Consider the following 22,386-nt stretch of genomic DNA (forward strand, 5'->3'; position numbering starts at 1 on the left):
AGAAGAAGACGCTTGTCAAACCACCCCAATTAGCGAACGGCATTCGCTAGTTGGGGTGAGGTCGTGCCCCAATTAGCGAACGAGCACTGTATCTTGGAATTGTATTATTAGCATTAGCATTGCATTGGGAAATTCGCACAAATTCGTAGGTGTTACAAGCCTGGACTATTGTATAAGAGTAGGATCACTGTCATCCGTTACCACAGATATTAATTTTTGACTAATCACTATCTCTTAGTTGAAAGCAATGTACTATCTGTCCTGGTCACGTTCTTATGCTGAGGAAGGATGGTTAGTTGGACACCTACCTAAGAAAGATGCAGAGACCCAATCAACACAAGATCGTATATGATATGATACCGTATAAGATGCTAAAGGGGAGGCATATATCTTACACGGAGCAAAATCAGTCTAGGTTGAATTAACCAACAGGTTGGTTGATTCTAAACCGAAAATTTGTTTGTTTATAACTAGAATTTATTAAACTCAAAGTTATAGTTTGGGTTGAATCAACCTCATAAATGTGTTTAATTTAACCAAAACTATCTACTGTGAAGCAATCTTCATTGCTAGTTTCATTCAAACCTACATTCTTGTTAATTTCAAACATATTTTGGTTTTTCTTTATCTAAAACTAGTTTATGTAGCTCACAAATTAAAAATATTCTCGCTTGCCGGATTTTTTCCGTTTTTTGTTCTCGGTATTTTTATTTTGTACTTCGTCAACCTATATGAGTAAAATCGAAACTAAAAAGTGATTAGCTAATTAGGTAAGATCTATAACAATACTAACTGTAACCGAACTAATTATAAAGATTTGGTTTCTATATTTTGCAGCATGGTCTACAGTTGTTTCCATTTAGAAATAAAAGCTATGTGGGATAGGTGATTTTGTAAATTAGTTTGATAGATAAGTTGTTAAAACTACAATTTGTCATATTGAAGCGTTTTTCTCCGATTCTGCGGAACCATTCGCCGGCGTTGTGTCCCAAAATAACTAGAAGAAAGACAAAAAACCGAACGCCCTTGTAATAGGGAAATTTGGGCAAAAAGGTAAGAAAAAAGAGTATCTCCCATCACCTCCTATCTATGAACACATCAAGACTCATAACATATGGCTATTCTTGTCTAGTTGTGCTATCGGGTATGGTTTGGAAATGTTTGGCATCGGTGCTATTCAAAAGTTTTTAAAAATCGTTTTTAAATAACCAAATGAAACATTTGTGAAACGATTTATTTCATTAATTTTTGTTCGGCAAACATTTGTCAATATCTGTTCAACACTTTGAGACAATAATATCAACACTTATCTGTAAATATTACTATTTTTTACACAATACATGAAAATTGCACATAAAATGCACTTTGATGCTTATTTGACTCCAAAATCCCTTAAATTTCAAACTTTTATTAACAAAATATATTTAGTGCCCTTCTGTGGATCCACAGTGAAAAGATAAACACAAGTTTAAAACAATGTCTTAAAGATAAAATGACAAATAGTTTGGAAACTCGCGATATACGGGGCATTAGGGCAAAACGAGCTCAATAACTACATACAGAAACGTTCCACGTCCATGAAACAGCACTCACTGAATTCTCTGCAAAATTCTCTTTCGAATAAGCTCTTGATCTCTTCTGTAAGTTGTTCGTGAAGAAAGTTATCAATTTTTTCCACCTTTGAAATCGGATTTCCCCATTGTGCACTGTATCTAGCTCGTCATTGATTATGGAATTGTAATATGCACATAAAAAGCAAAACATCAAATAAACTCCGAATTATACAGATTATTTTTATTTATTTACGTGTACATTTGTAATAAATTTAGTTTAAATAAACGCGTCAAATACATAAAATAGGTACCGCAGTTAGAAAAGCATGTTATGGCTCCCGCAGAGTGCTAACGTCTATTTACGCTATGGAAATATGTTGTTTCGCTAACTTCACTGGCGAAAGTTCGTTCTATGAAAGCCGCTCACCGGGCAAATTTTCCCACAAATGGAGTACTTAAATTAACATGTATGTATATATCTATACCTTAAACTATTCTTTACATTAATACTACGAGAATGAAATTGTCTATTTGAGATGACGCCTCCTATTAAATTTAATACTTCATTCGACCATTGTAGCATGTTATGCTGCACAATCTAGCAAAACTCAAAAAATATAAAAGGAATACATAAATAGTAGCAAACCACGACACTGTTAAAATCGTTATAATCTTTATATTGATAGCATCTTACCCTACTTACTTATTTATGATCTATTTGACTAAAGTTGTCTCGCACCAAAGCATTATTACATATTGTGAAACATGGCGGGTAGACCTAATTAGACGTAGAATTCTCATTCATCTCCCCATTGTCATTAGTGAGAACCCCATTCCGTTGAGATCTGGATGCACCCGAGTCGGGCAAAGTGTGGGAAGAATTTCGACTCTGTATGGAACTGGTAGAAGGTTGTGCAGAATCCTCGTGAAGAATATCGCCACCCAATCTAAGTATTCCTATTTTGTAGTTCCTTTTCTGTATATCGCTCATTCGCTTTAGATCTGGGAGTAGGCTCATTAAGAAAAGAACATCACTATCTCTGTAGTCAACTAAATGGTGTGCTGGTTGAGGTTTGCTGCATTCGTCCGAAAAGTCTCCGACATATCTTCGTTGACCATCACCGGAACTACTCAATCGCCTGATCTTTTTATACATTTTTGTTGCATCCAATACGAGGGATGCTTTTCGCTTTTTTGAATTGTTTATACATTCAAACTCTTGCTCTATGTGATGCGTGTCATGCTCAAGTCCGTCATCGTGGTGCCCTATCTCGCTGGGTGCTCTATTGGGATGTTTAGTTTCAGGCTCGTCACGCACAGCCAGGTCCTCGCTTTCGATGATGTTGTCAGAAATAGACGAATCAATTTCCAAGAATCGAGAGATGTTATCCTCGTAGGGAATATCGTCAAAATCTCCAGCCAATCTTTTGGGTTTCGTGAACGGAAGCAGAAACTCCAAATGCTCCGCCAAATAATAAGGGCGTTTATTATTTTCAACGGGGTCCGTCGATTCAAAACTTTTTAAATGTCTTGTAAATCTTCCTCGTAGATTCTTCCACCTGTTCTTGCATTCCTTGATTGTAACTAAAACACAAAGTGCCATTAATCAATGGTCATCTTCAAACATACCTATTTAAATACTATTCCTACCGGTGGGACCAATAGCTCGGGCGATTTTCGCCCAGCATCGATCTTGAACTTGGGTGCGAGAGTAGTCCTCATCGCTAGTATCATACAGGCAGGGCTGTGCTTCTATAAGTTTCACAAAGCTAATATTGAATTCGGATACGTCCTGCATTTTGATATGTGCCGAATTTACATATTAAGTTAGAAAATTGCGCTAAAATCGGTTACGTACAACAAGTAATTGTATTATGAAGATAAGAATATCTCGTGAACTATGTGTGATACAGGCTACCAAACAACATAAATGTGTATAAACAAAACGCTTCCAAACAATGGTTGCCAAACGAACTTTTGTTTGGCACCCATGTCCGGAAAATTTATTTGCTATTTTCAATTAGTTTATCGCATACAATTTATTGGATTAAAGAAGTTCTATGCAATTCTTGATCTTGTCTGCAAACTATGGGACGCTAACTTTGATTGAGGATTATAAGAAGATGAAAAAAGTAATCGTTTAATTCTAACTTGGCATGGCATATGAAATTACATGTTGAAAAGCTTTAATTCTAAGATTACATTTACTACGGATTTTTACAATAAACGATCTTTAACCATTTTATGTTTATATTAACATGTTTATCCCCTTATCATCCTTTTGCTCATGGGTGCTAATGGAGTGAAAATGTGTATAGAATGTTTTTCATTTCGATGGTTTTTTGAAATTTATTTTTGTAGGGCCTGTTTACCCCAATCCCTCATTATAAAAAATTCTTGATTTTTGGAGTACTTTTGTTTTACATAGACTGACAACCAATTCTTTTGGCAGATTATAGAACATCGATACAACAAGGTGTCGTGTATCTCGCGAATTGATTACTAAATCAATAGTGTGCTGCGGAAAATGATTTACTCGGTTGTTCTCCAAATGTGATTTTTAAATTACCTTTACACTAAATAGTAGCTCTTTTATATGATTGTTTTTACCTGAATCAATTGAAAAAAAATATCCATAGGATCTATATTGCAGCAGCAAGCATAACTATTCCATATTGAAATGGATTTCATATCAATATGGGGCAGCTATGGTTGCGGTGGCAGTATAGATTCTTTGTAAAATCGGTTGTTTTGTGATATAAATCTTTGTTATCAAACAGAGGAGAAACACATAAAATTGAACAAAATCTCGAATTTATCGCATATTTTTGATTTTGATGGTTATTTTTTAACATTACTTTTTGTAGGACCATTTCAGCCTACTTTCCCACGTAATGAACAAACCTGAAATCTGTATTCAGAAGAATATCAATACAATATAGAGTCCTGCTTGTGTGAACTGACTTTTGAGCTAGTCCCATATAGTGCTGATGAAAAATAACGTTTAAATTTCTTCAACTTCAATAGCACAGCGACGATAGTGAAGGCATTTTTATTGGCTTGTGCAAAAATTCTGAAAATAAAAAAATACTTAACTAAATAAACTTTAGATAAATTTGTTATGGTGATGTTAACTTGGGGCACGTGACCCACCAATTGGTATATGTTTTTGTTGAAATTGTTTATAGAAAATCCAGAAGGATATTCTGGGAAGAATTTCCTAAAGTTATAACCAGCCAAACCGTCACGTCCCCAGGTTGAGTGGGTGGCTTAAGCGCCACTCCGTGAAGGAAGGGGAGACCACCCACCAGTTTAAGGTTTGCCCGGCCTGAGACTATCCAGAAGATAGGGTCAATGTTTCCCGAAATCGGGGAGGGAAATCACAGGTTGTCTCATTTTAAAAGATATATGCGAAAAATTGTGAATAGTCGATAAATTAATCATATTCCTTTAATCCACCAAGTTGAAAGTGGTAATAAACACAAAACTAAAACAGATATATCACACTTTCATGCTCTGTCACGGGACAAATATTTTTTGAGATTTTTGTAGCATGCCATTCATACTTCGCGTTTCACTTGAAAGGAACAGATGTGTAAACATCACAAAATGAAAATGAGAAATTGCAGTACTGGATGTGGTAGCTTTTCCCTTCATGTTTTTTTCAATTTGCCGATGCAACGCAACGCCGATGCATATCTGCGTTATTTGACCATCTTAGCCTAAGATCCTATATCCATAAAAAAATTAACGAAAAAACAGGTTGCGATTCAGTCTCAATTTCCAAAATAATTGGAAAGGAAAAATGGAAAAATATTTTTTTTAAATTCCGCCGCAGATGATTTTTGGCATCACGCCGCCGACACTTTTGCATCAGCGGACTGCAGCTACAATTTTGAAAAATGTCCATGTTTTTACAATAATCCAAGAAAAAACCTTAAGAAGAAAAATTCAAAAGAATTTCTTGACCCTTTGACATTACTTCATACAATCCTGATAAAGTGCTGGCATTCAGTATTTTTTTTTAACAATTCTCTCTGAAAAATTTTGCTTGGAAATTTTGCTACAAATTGTTAATGCAAAAAAAAAAACAAAACATCTCCAGTGTAAATTCCGAAAAATTTTCCCTAAAACTTCGAAAAAAATCCATGTGAATTCTGTCTGAAAGTTCAAAACAGTCCCGTGGGAAATACATATAATTTTCGGTGGAAAAACATTCTAATGAATTTCTTCGACAAGTTCTTCCGAATCTTCACCAGAAATTCTTCTTCATTTCCAAAAGAAGTTTTTCAAACATTTTAAGGAGTGCACTTCAAAATGTTCAGTCTCCAGTTAGCCTTGCGAGCAAAGGCGTAGGATTTCCAATCCGGAGATGACGAGTTCGATTCTCGTTCCTGTCTAGGATGTTTTCGGGTGGGAAACATTCTCGACACCCTATAACTACTACTACTACAATTGGCATTACATCACCACACTGGGACAGAGCCGCCTCGCAGCTTAGTGTTCATTAAGCACTTCCACAGTTATTAACTGCGAGGTTTCTATGCCAGGTTACCATTTTTGCATTCGTATATCATGAGGCTAACACGATGATATTTTTATGCCCAGAGAAGTCAAGACAATTTCCAATCCCAAAATTGCCGAGACCGGCACCGGGAATCGAACCCAGCCACCCTCAGCGTGGTCTTGCTTTGTAGCCGCGCGTCTTACCGCACGGCTAAGGAGGGCCCCTAGGTATAGTGTATCGATCGTACTTGCTACACAAGATATATAATCGTGCAATGGCTGGCATATAAAAGCTTTCAATTTATAGCTGAGGAAATGCTAATAGAATATACTAAGTTGAAAAGCATACCAACTTCCAGTTGGAATATGGAGCCAATGCCACATGAAACACTTTGATATTCCCGTGGATTTTTTTTTCAACTTTGGAATTTTGAAATGAAATTTTTTCGGAATAGGGAGAATGACGGCTTTGGCAGGTTTTGTTCTATTATTGTCAGGATTTTTTTTATGACTGATTATGCTCAAATTTGGCCTAAACATTATTTGCATATCAAAGAATATTGTGGCCAAATTTCATAAAATTCGGTCGACAAAAACCCCCTGACAATAATAGAACAAAACCTGCCAAAGCCGTCTTTTCCCCTACCTTTTTACGCTCTTTGTGAATTCTATCACATTTTTTTAAATTTTCCAAGTATTTGTTTATTTAAGGCATTATTTAGAATTTCCACGGAAGAGTCTATGGATTATCTTCAAAAAATTCTTTGGATGGAGAATGGAGAATAAATGGAGAATAAATCTTTAGAATTCTCAAGGTTTATGTTTTGTTTAATTTGCACCATAAATTCTTTTAAAATTTCATCGGGAATTCATTCTTCTTCGGGATGTCATTTGGATTTCTTTGTAGGTTCAACTAAACATTGCTTTGAATCCTTACCATGCAAAGATGCACAGGAAATGATTTTAAGAAATTTTAAGGAATTTTCACATCAGAAAATCTTGTTAAATTTTGATTTAATTTTTTAAGGAATTCCTACTGAAAATGCTTCAAAAGTACAACCTTTACAAGTACTACAAAAGTACATTTTTTTTTGTTATTTCCAAAAACATCGGAATTTCCTTTTGGAAACTCATTATTGCTGTTTCAGATAAACTTTTTTCGATTTTCTACTGGAAAATCTTAGGAATTTCTATCGGAAATATTTTGGCATATTCCGAATAATTTCCTATGGAAGTTGAAAAAAACTGTTGAAAATTTCTAAGAATTTCTTTTGGAAAACGAAAAAAAATTCCATTGGAAATTTAGAAGAATTTCCTTTGAAGTTTCATCAAAGTTGCCCAGGATATAGAAAAATATCTTTAGAGATTCTGTAAAAAAGTGAGCTGGATTTTTTTCTAATTTATACTGGAAATTCATACTAGTAAATATGCATTTGGGATCCTTCTACAGATTCTTCTAGTTCTTCAAAATTTCTACCGAACATTTTTCGGAACTCTACCACAGAATTTCGGAAAAAAAAGTTGAAATTCTAAAGATTTTCCGGGGAGACTCCGAAGAATTTCTTATCAATATTCCGAAGGGTTTCCCTTGCAACTCCAAAATAATTATTCTTGAACATTAAGAAGATCTTGGAATTTAAAATTAATCCAAGCAATAAATGTAGGCAATAATTTAGGCTTAAGAAGCCTAGTTTTTATGATATTGAATAATTAGGATAATTGATCGAAAAAATTAATAATGCACCTAAATGTTCTAAATGCACAAAATTCTAGTAGTGCGCATGAAAAGGTTATGACATAGAGAAGCTTGCATTTAAAAAATCAACATGAAATTCTGAATAAAATGCTTTTTAAATTTATAAAAGGGTCTTAGAACTAAAGAGATTCCTGCGATATGAAAAAAGTGGCAGTGTTCCATAAAAAAACACTCCAATCCCTAAAACAATCTAGGTTAAAAAATAGTGTTATAATAACGATTTAAATTGAATTCCAAAACAAATCTCAACCCTTTCAGGAATGATGGATCATATATGCCCAGCGTTTTAGATTGTCTATAAAATCACAAAAGAGAGCTAGGCCACCATTTTCTTCAGTAAAATTGTTAATGTGTATTGGCTTTACAAAAAAAATATGGGAGCTCAAATTTGACTGACCCTGAAAACTCAGATATCCTTGGGAAGATTTCGATTATAAGTGCATGCAAATGAAGTTTAAATCTTTTTTTGCGCATTCGAGATGTGCAATAGAAGTTCCTTGGAAAATTATTCCAAGGAACCATCAGAGTGACCGAGAAAATATTTTTAGTATGGCATCATTGGCTTCCACGAATCGATATCAAAATAAAATTTCAATGAAGAATTAGAAATTTTGAGAGATGAGCTAGCTCTGGAATAAACATCTCTTCGATAGAGAAAAAAAAAATAGAAATTTTCCATAATAAAATAGGGAATTGCCAATAAAGAACAATAATACACACAACAATAATAAATTAGCACTTGCAAAAGCAAAAGTTGCAATTATGAAATAAGAATTTTCCATAGAGAAATCAAAATGCATGTATTGATAATTAGAATGTAAATCATGTATTAGATAATTAGAAAAAAATGCCTATGTTGAAATCGATTTTAGTTCGCTTCCAACACCGGTTGGATCCTGCTAGTGTATATTGCTACTCCGTGTTCATTTACATATCAAGTAGCCTAGGTACTTCACCTGTTTCCGACAAAACCAGTACTTTTATAGGGAAATCGTCAAGCCAGCCTATATCGAAGTCTCTCACCCACTATTTTCAAAAGACGCAAGTGCTCTTTTAGCGTTTCGGTGGCTATGACTATGTCATCGAGATATATGAACACTCTCGGTTGCCAAATGCATCCCAGAAATCTGCACCCAAAATTATTTGCCGTGACCGTGAAATTTCCGGAACTACAACTGTAGGTATTACCTTCGTGTCAGCCTTGTACATTAACGGCATGTTCGCCAAACCCCGACACACCGTCCGTCGTGGCTACCCATATGGTCGCTGGTTGCAACTTCAACCCGAATTTCTCAATCAACTCCATTGCTACATGGTCGAAAATATTAACTTTAATGTGGGGACATCTATCGATTTTAATTTTTATATGGTAGATTTGACGAAGAGGATCAAACGTTTGTTAGGGAACTGTACTTAATTTAGGGATGCCATATGCCCCTGACTTGCAACCCTTCCCAGGTTTCCCTGAGTCACCCTCTTTTGTGACACTATTGGTCTCGCGAACCGTTTACAGGACCTTATCGTCCTCCCCATATTTCCACACCAATATCAGAAGATGTTTCGTGATCTTGGACATAGCCTCCTGTCCTCTTCCTGACAATTCCAGCAACTTATTCTTGCTGGGAAGTATGCTGCGTTGGTGATTGCACGCAACAGTTTTTGCTCCCGTAATTTTATCTTTGGAAAATTTATGCTTCAGAATTTAAACAGTCCAATATTAAACGACACCGGATATGAAAGTGTTTTTTAATGTGAGAGTGCAGTTTGTTCCGACTTGTGAAAAAGGGGTTTGATGCTAGTGTGATAGAGCGATACAGACAGAATAAAGGAACCATGACGCAGCAGCACCACCAACTCGTCGGATGCCTTTGAGATAAGCTTCAAGCAAATGATCTTTTTCTTCTTCTTATTGACATTACATCCCTACACTGGGACAGAGCCGCCTCACAGCTTAGTGTTCATTAAGCATTTCCACAGTTATTAACTGCGATGTGCCTAAGCCAAATTACCATTTTTGCATTCGTATAACATGAGGCTAACACGACGATACTTTTATGCCCAGGGAAGTCGAAACAATTCCCAATCCGAAAATTGCGTAGACCGGCACCGGGAATCGAACCCAGCCACCCTCAGCATGGTCTTGTTTTGTAGCCGTGCGCGTCTTACCGCACGGCTAAGGAGGGCAAATGATAATCAGAACAAGAACAAGATCACCCTATGTGAGTGTAGGGGGGCTGGGGGTGATATGGACACTAGAGTGATTCAAATTTTGACTTTTTCGCTCCTCTATGCTTAAACGATGACATTTGCTGTTTTCTTAATCCTTCAAAATTTTTAGCTGATTTGAATGTAACTGGACTGAGCACACGCAGTTTTAAGTTTGTATAAAAATTACTAAGGAAACAGTCACTTTTGTGGAAAACCGTTTCGCAACGTTGCTTATTAAGCTCTAAAAATATATGACTTTGTTGGCAACATAGGAAATGTTGCAATGAAACTGATCGTCTTTGTTGCGAAACGATTCTATGCTTGTAAGAAAAGTTATTAGGGTAATACTGAATCGTGGTAAATTCAGTTTCACACGTAAAAGAATAACATCAATATCGATAATGAGCATTTTCGTTTTCTTTATAACTTTGCTTACAAAGGTCAGCTCACTTCGCAATAACAACTGTCCTATAACTAAGCAAGTATTCTATGATGTCATTGGGCCGATTACATTTGAATATTTAATGGGTCGCAACACGAATCAGACTTTTGCTCAAGTGACGATTTCTATAGTAATTTCCATACAAACTTCAAACTACTCGTGCTCAGTCTTTACATTCAAATTAGCTAAAAATTTAGAGGATTTATAAAACAGCAAATGTCATCGTTTAAGCATTGAGGAGCGAAAAAGTCAAAATTTGATTTACTCTAATGGACATCCTAAGTAATCGCGTCTTTTTCGCAAAAAAAAAACGTCGTGCAATTGGGGACCTAAATCACTTACGTGAATCTTAAATAAAAGCATTACGATGGCTTGCAGTCTATTTAGTGGAAAACAATCAACTTTTGTGATTTTTTGACAATGAAAATAAGGATAAAAAACCCAGATTAATCCACCTAGCAGTGATGATGCCTTTCTCGTGCATTATAAAATATATTGAAAGAATAACATTAGAAAGGTCAAAAAAGTTTTTTAGGAGAATAGATCACATTTTTTCGATCATTTTGCATGGTTTTGCATTAGTTAAAATGCATCGCCACCATTTCCGGAAAAAAATTTTTGGTTTTGAATTTTTTTTTCCAAGGGGGGGCCCTTGGGAAAAAAACAATGATTTTTCAATAATTCCGAAATGCAATGTCCGATCGATTTCAATAGCAAACAATGGGACCGTATTCCCCGTCGAATGCAACATGTTGCGAGTAAATCGGATAATGCTAAGTTCCAAAAAGTGTGTCTACAAAATTTGTACACATACACACATACACACACACATACATACACACATACAGACAAGTAACCCGAAATAGTCGCAGCATCCCGTGGTCCTGGGGGGATCGAGGCAAGGAGGATAAGGGACCCGGTTTATCCGGGAGGCACATTTTTAGCAGGTCGGGAGGAGCCCATCCCTGTTCGCCTTCGAGCTTAGTGTGGATGCTCGAGGTGTCTGTCGCGCAGATTTTTGATGGCCTTTAACCCTTGAAAAAAAAAAACACATACAGACATCACCTCAGTTCGTCGAGCTGAGTTGATCGGTATATAACACTATGGGTCTCCGGGCCTTCTATCAAAAGTTCTTTTATGAAGCAATCATATAGCCTTTCGGTACAACTTTGTTGTACGAGAAAGGCAAAAAATCCTGATTTATTAGAACAGTATGAATAAGAATAGTATAGATTAAGTATGAAGAAATTAAGCTTAAAACAATGAATTTAGTTGATTAATTGTATGCATAGGATAAGCATCTATAAAATGTGCTTCTTGAAATAAAAATGTTGGATGATAATTAATGTATTGGTTACTACAATCCCGCATAATTATCAACTATATGCGAATAAAAACTCTATGCACAGCACATGTTTTGGATTGGACAAATTGATATGAAATTTTCTAAAAAGAATCCATATGTCTTGGAGGGACTCGAACTCTCAACCTCCTACTCTCTAGATAGGCGTGATAACCCCTACACAACAAGACCACTTAAAAGTCACGTTTGCGGACAAGCCATCAGAATCCTCAAATTGTTTGTGATGATAAATAACGTTACCATTGCAATTCAGATTGTTATATGTGGAAACAATAAGTACACCTCTTCATTTGTGGTTTCAACAACATGATATATTGTTTTCATCAAATCTATTATTTAGGTAATGGGCGGTTAAGTATAATTACCATTCAAAATCGGACCGTTTCCAGTACATATTTTTCAGCCTACAGCATATGTTTTAGTAGTGGTACAATCCTCGTTCCCAAATGGAAACAGTAACGAATGTAGTAATGTTACAGTTTGACCGTAAATGCCTTGAATACTCTTCTTCTGAATCGGAGTTCGTGAGCTCGTACGAGTCCGAAGACGTCTGCATAGTGTGTTGGCCTAGGTTCTGCCCAACTTGGTCGAAAGCTCACATTATCTGGATGCCTGGTCGGCCAGCACTCAGGAAAATCAACACATACTTTATGACAAAAATCCATGTATTTTGAAATATGCATATCATGTGTCAGAACATACTTAATTGCATACAAATTCACACATGGATACTATGACCCACATGGATAGTATGTGTGAACACTCATGCAATTCATGTGGGCGCATGGAATATATGTGTCGAAAATATGGAATCCATTTCGCTACCCCCATTGCAAAAATCCATGTGTGAACTCATGAATATAATGCGGAGTTTTTTGTGAGTTTTTTTTACTCATTTCGTTTATTTTACAGGCTCAGATGTTTACAATAAAACTCTACGGAGCCAAAAGCTCATAAACAATTCAATTTTATTCTTAAGTTGTTTCTGATGTGCTGTGAGAAGCATTCCTGCGAGAGGTTTTCTTCGGTGGCGACCGGTCTATGGAACCTGCCGTAGTTAGATCTAGTCGCTGATTCGCCAATCGTGATTGTTTTTTCTCCTCCTCCTTCCTCAATGCGCTTACACAGTCTGTGTAGCCCATTACTCCTTTCTTCACAAACCAGATCCGATCAGTTTTATTTTTGAAATTCATTGTTTCCGCCATCTTCTCGCGTTCAATCATAGAATCCGGGATGGACACAGTTTCCGCTTGTTTTGTTGCCGTCGACTCAGTGTCTAACTCAACTGCATCCTCTTCGATTACCTCATTTTCCATTATTTCTACTGACGATTGTTCCGGTGCTGTCCGTTCGAATCCGATCACCACTCCGGAGTATGTTCGGTTTTGTCCATCTCTGCTTTTCCCTACTTTCTTGCCATGATCCTGATTTTCCCGACTCCTTTTCTTCCATTGTGGACACAAGTCCTTCCGATGGCCTTCTTCTCGACACACGAAGCATTTATTTCGAAGCTCTTGCTAAAATATTCTGCCGGTCCAATTTAGTACTTCAAGCGACGGTGGAACTTCCTTCTGAACATCCAGACATACCCCTCGCACACCAGTAAACATATGATCCAATCCTAAGTTGGGAGGAAATCTTTCCCGGATCACGCGCTCTGCTTTTCCGTATTCCACCAGACGCGACAATAACTCACTATCCGGTAATTCAGGTGGTAAGTCAAATACACGGATGTAGTGGACATTACTGCCTGCAATCACCATATTTACTTCAACTGTCTTTCCACTAGAATAATGAAACTTTTTTGGTTCCACATTCTTCTTCAATGCATCCTGCATTGCATCCAGTGTAACAAATTTAACAAACAGTGATCTGTCCATTGCTGTTTTGTTAACAGTTTCCATAGACGATACATCCACATCTAATTGCCGCACAAACCCGGCGATCTCAACCCAGCTCGGCCGGGGAGCAGAAACAGGGAAACGAAATTGAACCGTATTCTCTATCATTTCGCACTCTATTATCTACCGCGACAAGCAGACAAAGCAAAAAAATCTAAGCTGATCGGTACCTACAACGGTTGCCGTAGTCCGAAAACAATCTGCTGCTAGACGTCCACGATTGACGAAAGCAGAATAACAACTGAGTTTTTTGTGAGTTAAGAATGACCAGTATGATGACCTCTTCCTCCTACGTCCATACCGTCAGTCATGTTTCTCGTTATTTATACCAGCATTCGTTTCATGTCTTCCCAGTCTGGTCGTGGTATCAGCACGGTTTCGTGTACCTTGGGCCAATCTTCGACAGCTTTTGGGTTGCACCCTTCCAGGTTTGCTTTAGGATTTACATTAGGAGCATCTGGCAAAATCTGTTACCGAAACCTTCGGACATGGATTTGTTCTTTGGTAGATTATGATCGACAAAGACGGACCGAGCTGGTGGTACTGCACAATTTTCTCAATTTTTAGGCTAAGTTCCTCCTTTGTTTTTTTCCTCTTCTATCTCCGCGATACATCTTTTTACCCTATAATAATAATTAATTACTCTCGACTCGTATTCTAAAAGTTAATGCTACAAATTACAATACTCAATTACACCAAATGAAAAAAAGCTTCGTATTGTTGGGCGCCAATTATAACCCGCTAACTATTTTGTGCGAGTAGTTGGACGCTATTTTTTTTGTCTTTATTTACGAGACTTTCAGCGGGATGCAATTTGATCCAGTACACCTTTTACTGCAAATTATGAAAGATCGCACTTGTCTCGACCGGAGCAAAGCGCATTACAAGCGCATGATCTTCCGAATCCGTTAAAATAAAAACATCTGGGTGTATTTTAAAAATCAAAAACTAAAACTAAAAAGAGTTTAGATTTTTGTTTTACATCTTAAAACTAGTCGAGCTTTGTGACTGATATGCGACCAAATCCAGTTATATGTAAGTTACTACAACTAAATTAGTTTGAAAAATGGGTTTTAAATCATTGGTTTGTTGATTGAAAAAATGTGAAACTTTGAATCCCATTTACCCTTTTCTCCCCCATAGGGGAAGTGGGGGTAGCACGCCCATAGGGGTTAAAACGCGCCACCCCTGAATAAGGTTAAATATCCCCATTTTGATTATTTTCAATAGTCTATACGATAAAGCAATGAAAAATATTGCCATTGGATACATATATTTCATGATTTTTCTCTAGTTATACATGAAAAACTCGAAAAAACGATTTTTGCGTGTTTTGATGCAATTCTAGCTCGGTGGAATTTAGTCTTTCTGTCGCTGCTATACATTGATAAATTAATAATTGAGCCATGAGCCATGCTGCTTACTCGTGTTTTTTATGTTCCACACGAAATCGTCGTCAAAAATGGTTTTAAAACGATTTTATGGGCCTTCAAACTTCTGAGGTCGGTGTGGGGCATTACGCCCATGCTCATTTCGTATGACCGAAACAGCTGAAACATTCGGTTAATTGCCTTAATGTAGGCAATTAAAATGAAAATCAGTACGATAAACACATGCGCGTTTTAACCCATCCACTGGCGCATCTCACCCCGCATGGTTTCAAAATCATTTTTTTTCGGGTGCTTTTTAAAAATCAAATTTCTGTGAAATAAAAGGACAATTAGATATCTGTTATCGGTAGTCAGTCGCAGATATGCTGTTCTTCAGTATGCGCTGATGAAAACTGGCTGAAATGGTGGTTTTCATTGATAAAAATGGCATTTTCCTTAACGTGGGCGTCCTACCCCCAGTTCCCCTATATCGTATACGAAATATCCTTTCGGTTAGACCCCCCAGTTATCGAGACCCAAACAAGTGACACTTCCAAATAAACTGTCAAATTTTTTTCGAACAAACCAAAATTTCCCATTCTCGGGAAGGGCCCTGCAGGCGCCTGCGTACTGTTGCCTGGCTCTCCTACTGCCAACTCCCGCGCTCCACCTGAAAGCAGGATTTTTCCTTACTTCCTCTCACTGTGTGGGGGGCGATTGGGTGGTGGGCTGACAGCTGTATCCTTATGCTACCATATTACGGTTGCGTGCTGCTCCTGTCGTTGCTGCATGCTACACATTGCGCTCAGTTCTCTCAAACGGCACATGCTATGTTCAAATAAGTTGGGGGAGGGGGTGATAGGCGACTTCCCGTGTATTGTAGTATTTCCAATATTCTCGTATTACGGCACGGTCGCCGTCGCCATTCGATTGCGGATTCAGCTCGGGAGAGGTGCATTGTGTCGTGAGCGCGCGCGGAAAAAAGGCGAAATCGTTTCTTCTCTGAGGCTGTGGTAGCCCAGAGTCTGCCTGGAGTACTACTGTGCGGATCGTGGTCTACTACGGATACACGAATTCGTCGTCGAGGCGCGGAACGTTTTTTTTTCGGGAAGATTAAATAATAGGATTCCGCAGTCGATTTTCCTCCTTGCACCGTGCTGCGAAACTAAAATTCAGTGTCGAAATAGTGTGCCGCAGAACTAGAAAGTGATTGCTTAATTAATTGTTGGTGCAGTGATCTTTTTTCCTCCAGGAAACCCGGATAGATGGCGAGTGAAAAGACAAATTGAGTCTGGGTCTGTTCTTTTAGGCGGAACGTGAAAATTTTTGGCCACCCGTGTTTAGTCGTGGGGAAATTTTTGAGAGGTGTTCGATGAGAAAAGGAAAAACCTGACGGATGGTACGGTGAAAATTATCTGTAGAATTCTCGAAACAAGAACGGCTTGGTCGAACGAGAAAATGCAATATTGGCCTTGAAGCCGTATGACCTGATCCTAAGAGTGCGTTTGTGAATTGAAAATTTATTACCTGGTGGCACGCTTGCCAAGTTTTTTTTTTCTCTTCGTTTTGTCTGGCGATTAGTGAATCAATTGTTGGTAGAAGGAATTTTCTTCGCTTCGAATGTTTGGTTTGGTGTAAAATTGGAAGTTCTAATTGGCATGTTGGAAAAAGTTCTATTCGAAAAATCGAAAGATTGTGCGAATTGTATGTCCGTCCTTGGGTTAGTGAATTTTTTGGTCCAAATCTAATGGTAGTGAAAATTTGACTCACGGGAGTTGTGCTGAGGATTGACACCCAGGAAGTAGAATAGTATTGCACATGAAAATGTAAAAAGAAGAACGTGAATAACGCCATTCGAGAACGGAGTGGGAAAGTAAAAAACAGGAATTACAAGGATATCGACCAAATTGTTCGTCTTAGCTGGTGATAAAGGATAAAACAAGTACCATTTGGTAATTAAATTTCCTTCTATGGGGGTAGTAAAAGTTTCACCCTCCACTGCTTGTGAGTGAACCGTGAGAGTTGGGTTGTATGTGCGATTTTTGGTGTAAAATTTTCGGTAGGACACGCGCGCGTCTCCCACCATTTTTGGCACTGTATGTGTTTCGTTGCGCTTCCGACAGCGTCTGTAGTGGTGCTCAGAAAGGACTCCCACCCCTACTCGTGGAGCCACTACTCCACCCATCAACCCAACTCGTAACCAGAGGTAGCTGTACCAGCATTGACGCTTCTCGGGGCGAGAAAACAAGAACCGTTGCAGCAGTTCTCGTACGCATTCTGAAGCTTGGAACGGAGTAAATTGGAATGAACGATGTTTTCAGGATCATTATGGGATACTTTTAAATTCTTAGGACAAGTCTGTCCAAAGCACAAATAAATACTTTTTGTCTTTCTCGTATAGTTTTTTTTTACAAAAAGATGTTAAAATATTTATGTATAACAATAAATTGCATTTTCTTCCTATCTTTACCAACATTGCATTCCACAACTGGAACATTACAGCTTGATATCTATAGAAATTATTTGCAGTTAATTAATGAATTCAAGAATTTAAATATATTGATAGACAAATTATACGCAGTTATAAAAGCGTATAGGTAAATTAATAGGTTCCATTGGTAATCATATTATTCTTCTTTGTCGGCATTACATCCCCCACTGAGGATTCGCCAATTCAACGGTTCACCATTTTTTTTTCTTTGTGATGTCTGTTGACAGACGGCTGGGACCAATCATGGTCCATCTCGCCAATCGGTTTACCATTTTTGTATTCGTGAAAATGTTCTACCTGAATTCTGTAGAAGACGAGCTCGGTGGTCTAGTGGCTACCGCTTCTGCCTAATAAGCAGGAGGTCGTGGGTTCAATTCTAGGCTCGTCCCTTTCCTACTTTGTATTTCTATCTTAGCTCTTTCTGTGTTTCATGTTCAACCGAAACGATTCCTACTGTTATAACCTTCCACACAATCCCAAAACCTCCCGTGGCACCTATGAGAGGTCGTAGAGTTCTCTGCATCTTTCTTAAGTAGGTGTCCAACTAACCATCCTTCCCTTCCTCAGCATTTGCAAGGTCGTGGCCAGGACAGATCTCAACTATTGGGGAGCGCATTAATTCCATTTAAGAGATAGTGATTAGTTCCAAATTAATATCTGTGGTAACGGATGAAAGTGATGCTACTCTCATACAATAGTCTTGACTTGTACCACCTACGAATTTGTGCGAATTGCTCAATGCTAATGCCTAATGCTATTGTTCTACCCGAATTCTGTAGATTCTCTTCAGGAATTTATTCAAGAATTACTTCAATAAATTTTCTAGGATTTTCTGCAGGTACTCCTAATTTTTTTCCAAGAAATCCTGCGCGAATACCATGAGAAATTTCCCCTTAAATAAAAAACCTAAAGAAAAAAAAATTGTCCCGAATTGACTTTACGATTTCATTGTACACAGTAAAGACTCAATGAATCCTTATTGTTCCGATATTTTTAATTACGGCTACAAAAACAAGACAGCATTAAGTTTTTGGGCTTTACTGTGCATGTGAGCACCATCGAGTTAGTCTTATGACAAAAGAATGCAACACTGGTGAATAGGCTTAGAAAATTGGAATTCTACGGAATTTATCATCTAGAAATTTTGGGAAACATCTCATTCATTCCTTACAATCCTTCAAAAACTGAGAAAATCTTTCAAATTCATCGATAAGGATTTACTGCAAAGTGAATTTTTGAAAACTGATGGAAGGAACTCCTCAGAGAACATATTTTCCAGAGTTCGTGGAGAAAATTTCTTCATAATTCAAGAGGGAGATATTTTCTAGATATCTCTATAGTGGATATGTCCAGAATATCTGGGATGGGATGAGCAATTCCTAGGATCATTGGAGAAGAAATTCCTCCAAATTTCTGAAGGAGTTAGTTTTGTGATATTCTGGGTTATCCAAACTGGCTTTCAGTTCAGAACTTGAGATCTACAGTCGCCAAAAACCTTTTTTTTCGTTACTTTCAGCTTCGAAAAGCAATCAACTACATCAGCGGTTCTCAACCTGTGGTACCTGTCCGTAGGGGGTACCTCGGCCAAAAGTACGTAATGGCGAATGTATTTTAGTTCATGTAAAAACTTATTGATAAACTTATGATAATTGAGTATTTTTGCCTTTCTCGTATACTAAGTATACGTAAAGGCTATATGTTCACTCCAAAAACAAACTTTTTATAGAAGGCTCGGAGACCCATAGTGTTATATACCAATCGACTCAGCTCGACGAATTGAGGTGATGTCTGTGTGTGTGTGCGTATGTGCGCACCAAAAGAGCAAAAAGTTTAGCTCATTTTTTTTGCACTTACCCTCAACCAATTTACTCGCAACAGGTTGCAATCGACGCAGTATACTGTCCCATTGTTTCCTATTGAAAATTGGCCGATTCGGACTATGGGCTTAGAAGTTATGGCCAAAATACTTTTCCTCATAAAAAAACGCGTAAAAAAGTCTAGCTCATTTTTAATGCACTTACCCTAAACGGATTCCCTCACAACAGGATGCATTCGGCACAGTATACTGCCCCATTGTTTCCTATTGAAAATTGGACGGATCGAACAATGGGCTTGGTAGTTATGGCCAAAAAACTTTTTCTCAGAAAAAAGCGCTTAAAAAAATCTAGCTCACTTTTAAGGCACTTACCCTGAACCGATTTCCTCGCAACAGGTTGCATTAGACGCAGAATCTTGTCTCATTATTTCCTATTGAAAATTGGCCCGATCGAACGATGGGCTTAGAAGTAATGCCCAAAATACTATTTTTTTACCGCACGAGAAAGGCATCATCATCGCTAGGTTGATTAATCTGGGTTTTTTTTCCTTAAGCCTCCTTTCAAGAGGCTCGGAAGCCTCCTTTCAAGAGGCTCGGAAGCGTCCTTGCAAGAGGCTCGGAAGCCTCCTTTCAAGAGGCTCGGAAGCCTCCTTTCAAGAGGCTCGGAAGCCTCCTTTCAAGAGGCTCGGAAGCCTCCTTTCAAGAGGCTCGGAAGCCTCCTTTCAAGAGGCTCGGAAGCCTCCTTTCAAGAGGCTCAGGCCTCCTTTCAAGAGGCTCAGGAAGCCTCCCTTTCAAGAGGCTCAGAAGCCTCCTTTCAAGAGGATCCGAAGCCTCTTTTCAAGAGGCTCGGAAACCTCCTTTCGAGAGGATCGGAAGCCTCCTTTCAAGAGACTCGGAAGCCTTCTTTCAAGACGCTCGGAAGTCTCCTTTCAAGAGGCTCGGAAGCCTCCTTTCAAGAGGCTCAGAAGCCTCCTTTCAAGAAGGCTCGGAAGCCTCCTTTCAAGAAGGCTCGGAAGCCTCCTTTCAAGAAGGCTCGGAAGCCTCCTTTCAAGAGGCCTCAGAGCCTCCTTTCAAGAGGCTCAGAGCCTCCTTTCAAGAGGCTCAGAAGCCTCCTTTCAAGAGGCTCAGAAGCCTCCTTCAAGAGGCTCAGAAGCCTCCTTTCAAGAGGCTCAGAAGCCTCCTTTCAAGAGGCTCGGAAGCCTCCTTTCAAGAGGCTCAGGAAGCCTCCTTTCAAGAGGCTCAGAAGCCTCCTTTCAAGAGGCTCAGAAGCCTCCTTTCAAGAGGCTCAGAAGCCTCCTTTCAAGAGGCTCAGAGCCTCCTTTCAAGAGGCTCAGAAGCCTCCTTTCAAGAGGCTCAGAAGCCTCCTTTCAAGAGGCTCAGAGCCTCCTTTCAAGAGGCTCAGAGCCTCCTTTCAAGAGGCCTCAGGAAGCCTCCTTTCAAGAGGCTCTCAGAGCCTCCTTTCAAGAGGCTCGGAAGCCTCCTTTCAAGAGGCTCAGAAGCCTCCTTTCAAGAGGCTCAGGAAGCCTCCTTTCAAGAGGCTCAGAAGCCTCCTTTCAAGAGGCTCAGAGCCTCCTTTCAAGAGGCTCAGGCCTCCTTTCAAGAGGCTCAGAAGCCTCCTTTCAAGAGGCTCAGAAGCCTCCTTTCAAGAGGCTCAGAAGCCTCCTTTCAAGAGGCTCAGGCCTCCTTTCAGAGGCTCAAGCCTCCTTTCAAGAGGCCTCGGAAGCCTCCTTTCAAGAGGCTCAGAGCCTCCTTTCAAGAGGCTCAGAAGCCTCCTTTCAAGAGGCTCAGGAAGCCTCCTTTCAAGAGGCTCGGAAGCCTCCTTTCAAGAGGCTCAGAAGCCTCCTTTCAGAAGGCTCAGAAGCCTCCTTTCAAGAGCTCAGAAGCCTCCTTTCAAGAGGCTCAGAAGCCTCCTTTCAAGAGGCTCAGTGCCTCCTTTCAAGAGGCTCAAGCCTCCTTTCAAGAGGCTCAGGAAGCCTCCTTCAAGAGGCTCGAAGCCTCCTTTCAAGAGGCTCAGGAAGCCTCCTTTCAAGAGACTCGGAAGCCTCCTTTCAAGAGCTCAGAGCCTCCTTTCAAGAGGCTCAGAAGCCTCCTTTCAAGAGGCTCAGAAGCCTCCTTTCAAGAGCTCAGAGCCTCCTTTCAAGAGGCTCAAGCCTCCTTTCAAGAGGCTCAGAGCCTCCTTTCAAGAGGCTCAGAAGCCTCCTTTCAAAGGCTCAGAGCCTCCTTTCAAGAGGCTCAAGCCTCCTTTCAAGAGGCTCAGAAGCCTCCTTTCAAGAGGCTCAAGCCTCCTTTCAAGAGGCTCAGGCCTCCTTTCAAGAGGCTCAGAAGCCTCCTTTCAAGAGCTCAGGAAGCCTCCTTTCAAGAGGCTCCAGAAGCCTCCTTTCAAGAGGCTCAGAGCCTCCTTTCAAGAGGCCTCGGAAGCCTCCTTTCAAGAGGCTCAGAAGCCTCCTTTCAAGAGGCTCAGGAAGCCTCCTTTCAAGAGGCTCAGAGCCTCCTTTCAAGAGGCTCAAGCCTCCTTTCAAGAGGCTCAAGCCTCCTTTCAAGAGGCTCAGGCCTCCTTTCAAGAGGCTCAGGAAGCCTCCTTTCAAGAGGCTCAGGAAGCCTCCTTTCAAGAGGCTCAGAAGCCTCCTTTCAAGAGGCTCGAAGCCTCCTTTCAAGAGGCTCAGGAAGCCTCCTTTCAAGAGCTCCAGAAGCCTCCTTTCAAGAGGCCTGGAAGCCTCCTTTCAAGAGGCTCAAGCCTCCTTTCAAGAGGCTCAGGAAGCCTCCTTTCAAGAGGCTCAGAGCCTCCTTTCAAGAGGCTCAAGCCTCCTTTCAAGACTCAGAAGCCTCCTTTCAAGAGGCTCAGAGCCTCCTTTCAAGAGGCTCAGAAGCCTCCTTTCAAGAGGCTCAGAGCCTCCTTTCAAGAGGCCCAGGCCTCCTTTCAAGAGGCTCAGAAGCCTCCTTTCAAGAGGCTCAGGCCTCCTTTCAAGAGGCTCAGAAGCCT

General features: G+C 39.4%; 2 protein-coding genes across 7 annotated transcripts in view; one reads left to right on the plus strand and one right to left on the minus strand.

The window, feature by feature from the left end:
- The first annotated feature begins 867 nt into the window (after positions 1 to 867).
- LOC134212198 (voltage-dependent calcium channel subunit alpha-2/delta-3) overlaps positions 868 to 22,386 on the plus strand; it is a 230,429-nt gene continuing 208,910 nt past the window's right edge. For 3 of the 6 annotated variants that reach the window (XR_009979214.1, XM_062689839.1, XM_062689842.1), the window contains exon 1: positions 16,050 to 17,305. The gene's annotated coding sequence lies outside the window, so the exon portion shown is untranslated. Of the gene's footprint in view, positions 1,054 to 16,049; positions 17,306 to 17,351; positions 17,368 to 22,386 lie in introns of those variants that run through there. The other 3 variants (XM_062689843.1, XM_062689840.1, XM_062689841.1) reach the window with 3 other exon arrangements.
- Positions 1,780 to 3,500, minus strand: LOC134216300 (uncharacterized). Its single transcript, XM_062695220.1, has 2 exons — positions 3,204 to 3,500; positions 1,780 to 3,137 (listed from the first exon to the last, which is right to left on the minus strand). The coding sequence occupies exons 1-2, from the start codon at positions 3,349 to 3,351 to the stop codon at positions 2,332 to 2,334; spliced, it is 954 nt and encodes a 317-aa protein (XP_062551204.1). The 5' UTR covers positions 3,352 to 3,500; the 3' UTR covers positions 1,780 to 2,331.

This window comes from Armigeres subalbatus, chromosome 2, assembly GCF_024139115.2.
Source record: "Armigeres subalbatus isolate Guangzhou_Male chromosome 2, GZ_Asu_2, whole genome shotgun sequence".
Taxonomy (NCBI): domain Eukaryota; kingdom Metazoa; phylum Arthropoda; class Insecta; order Diptera; family Culicidae; genus Armigeres; species Armigeres subalbatus.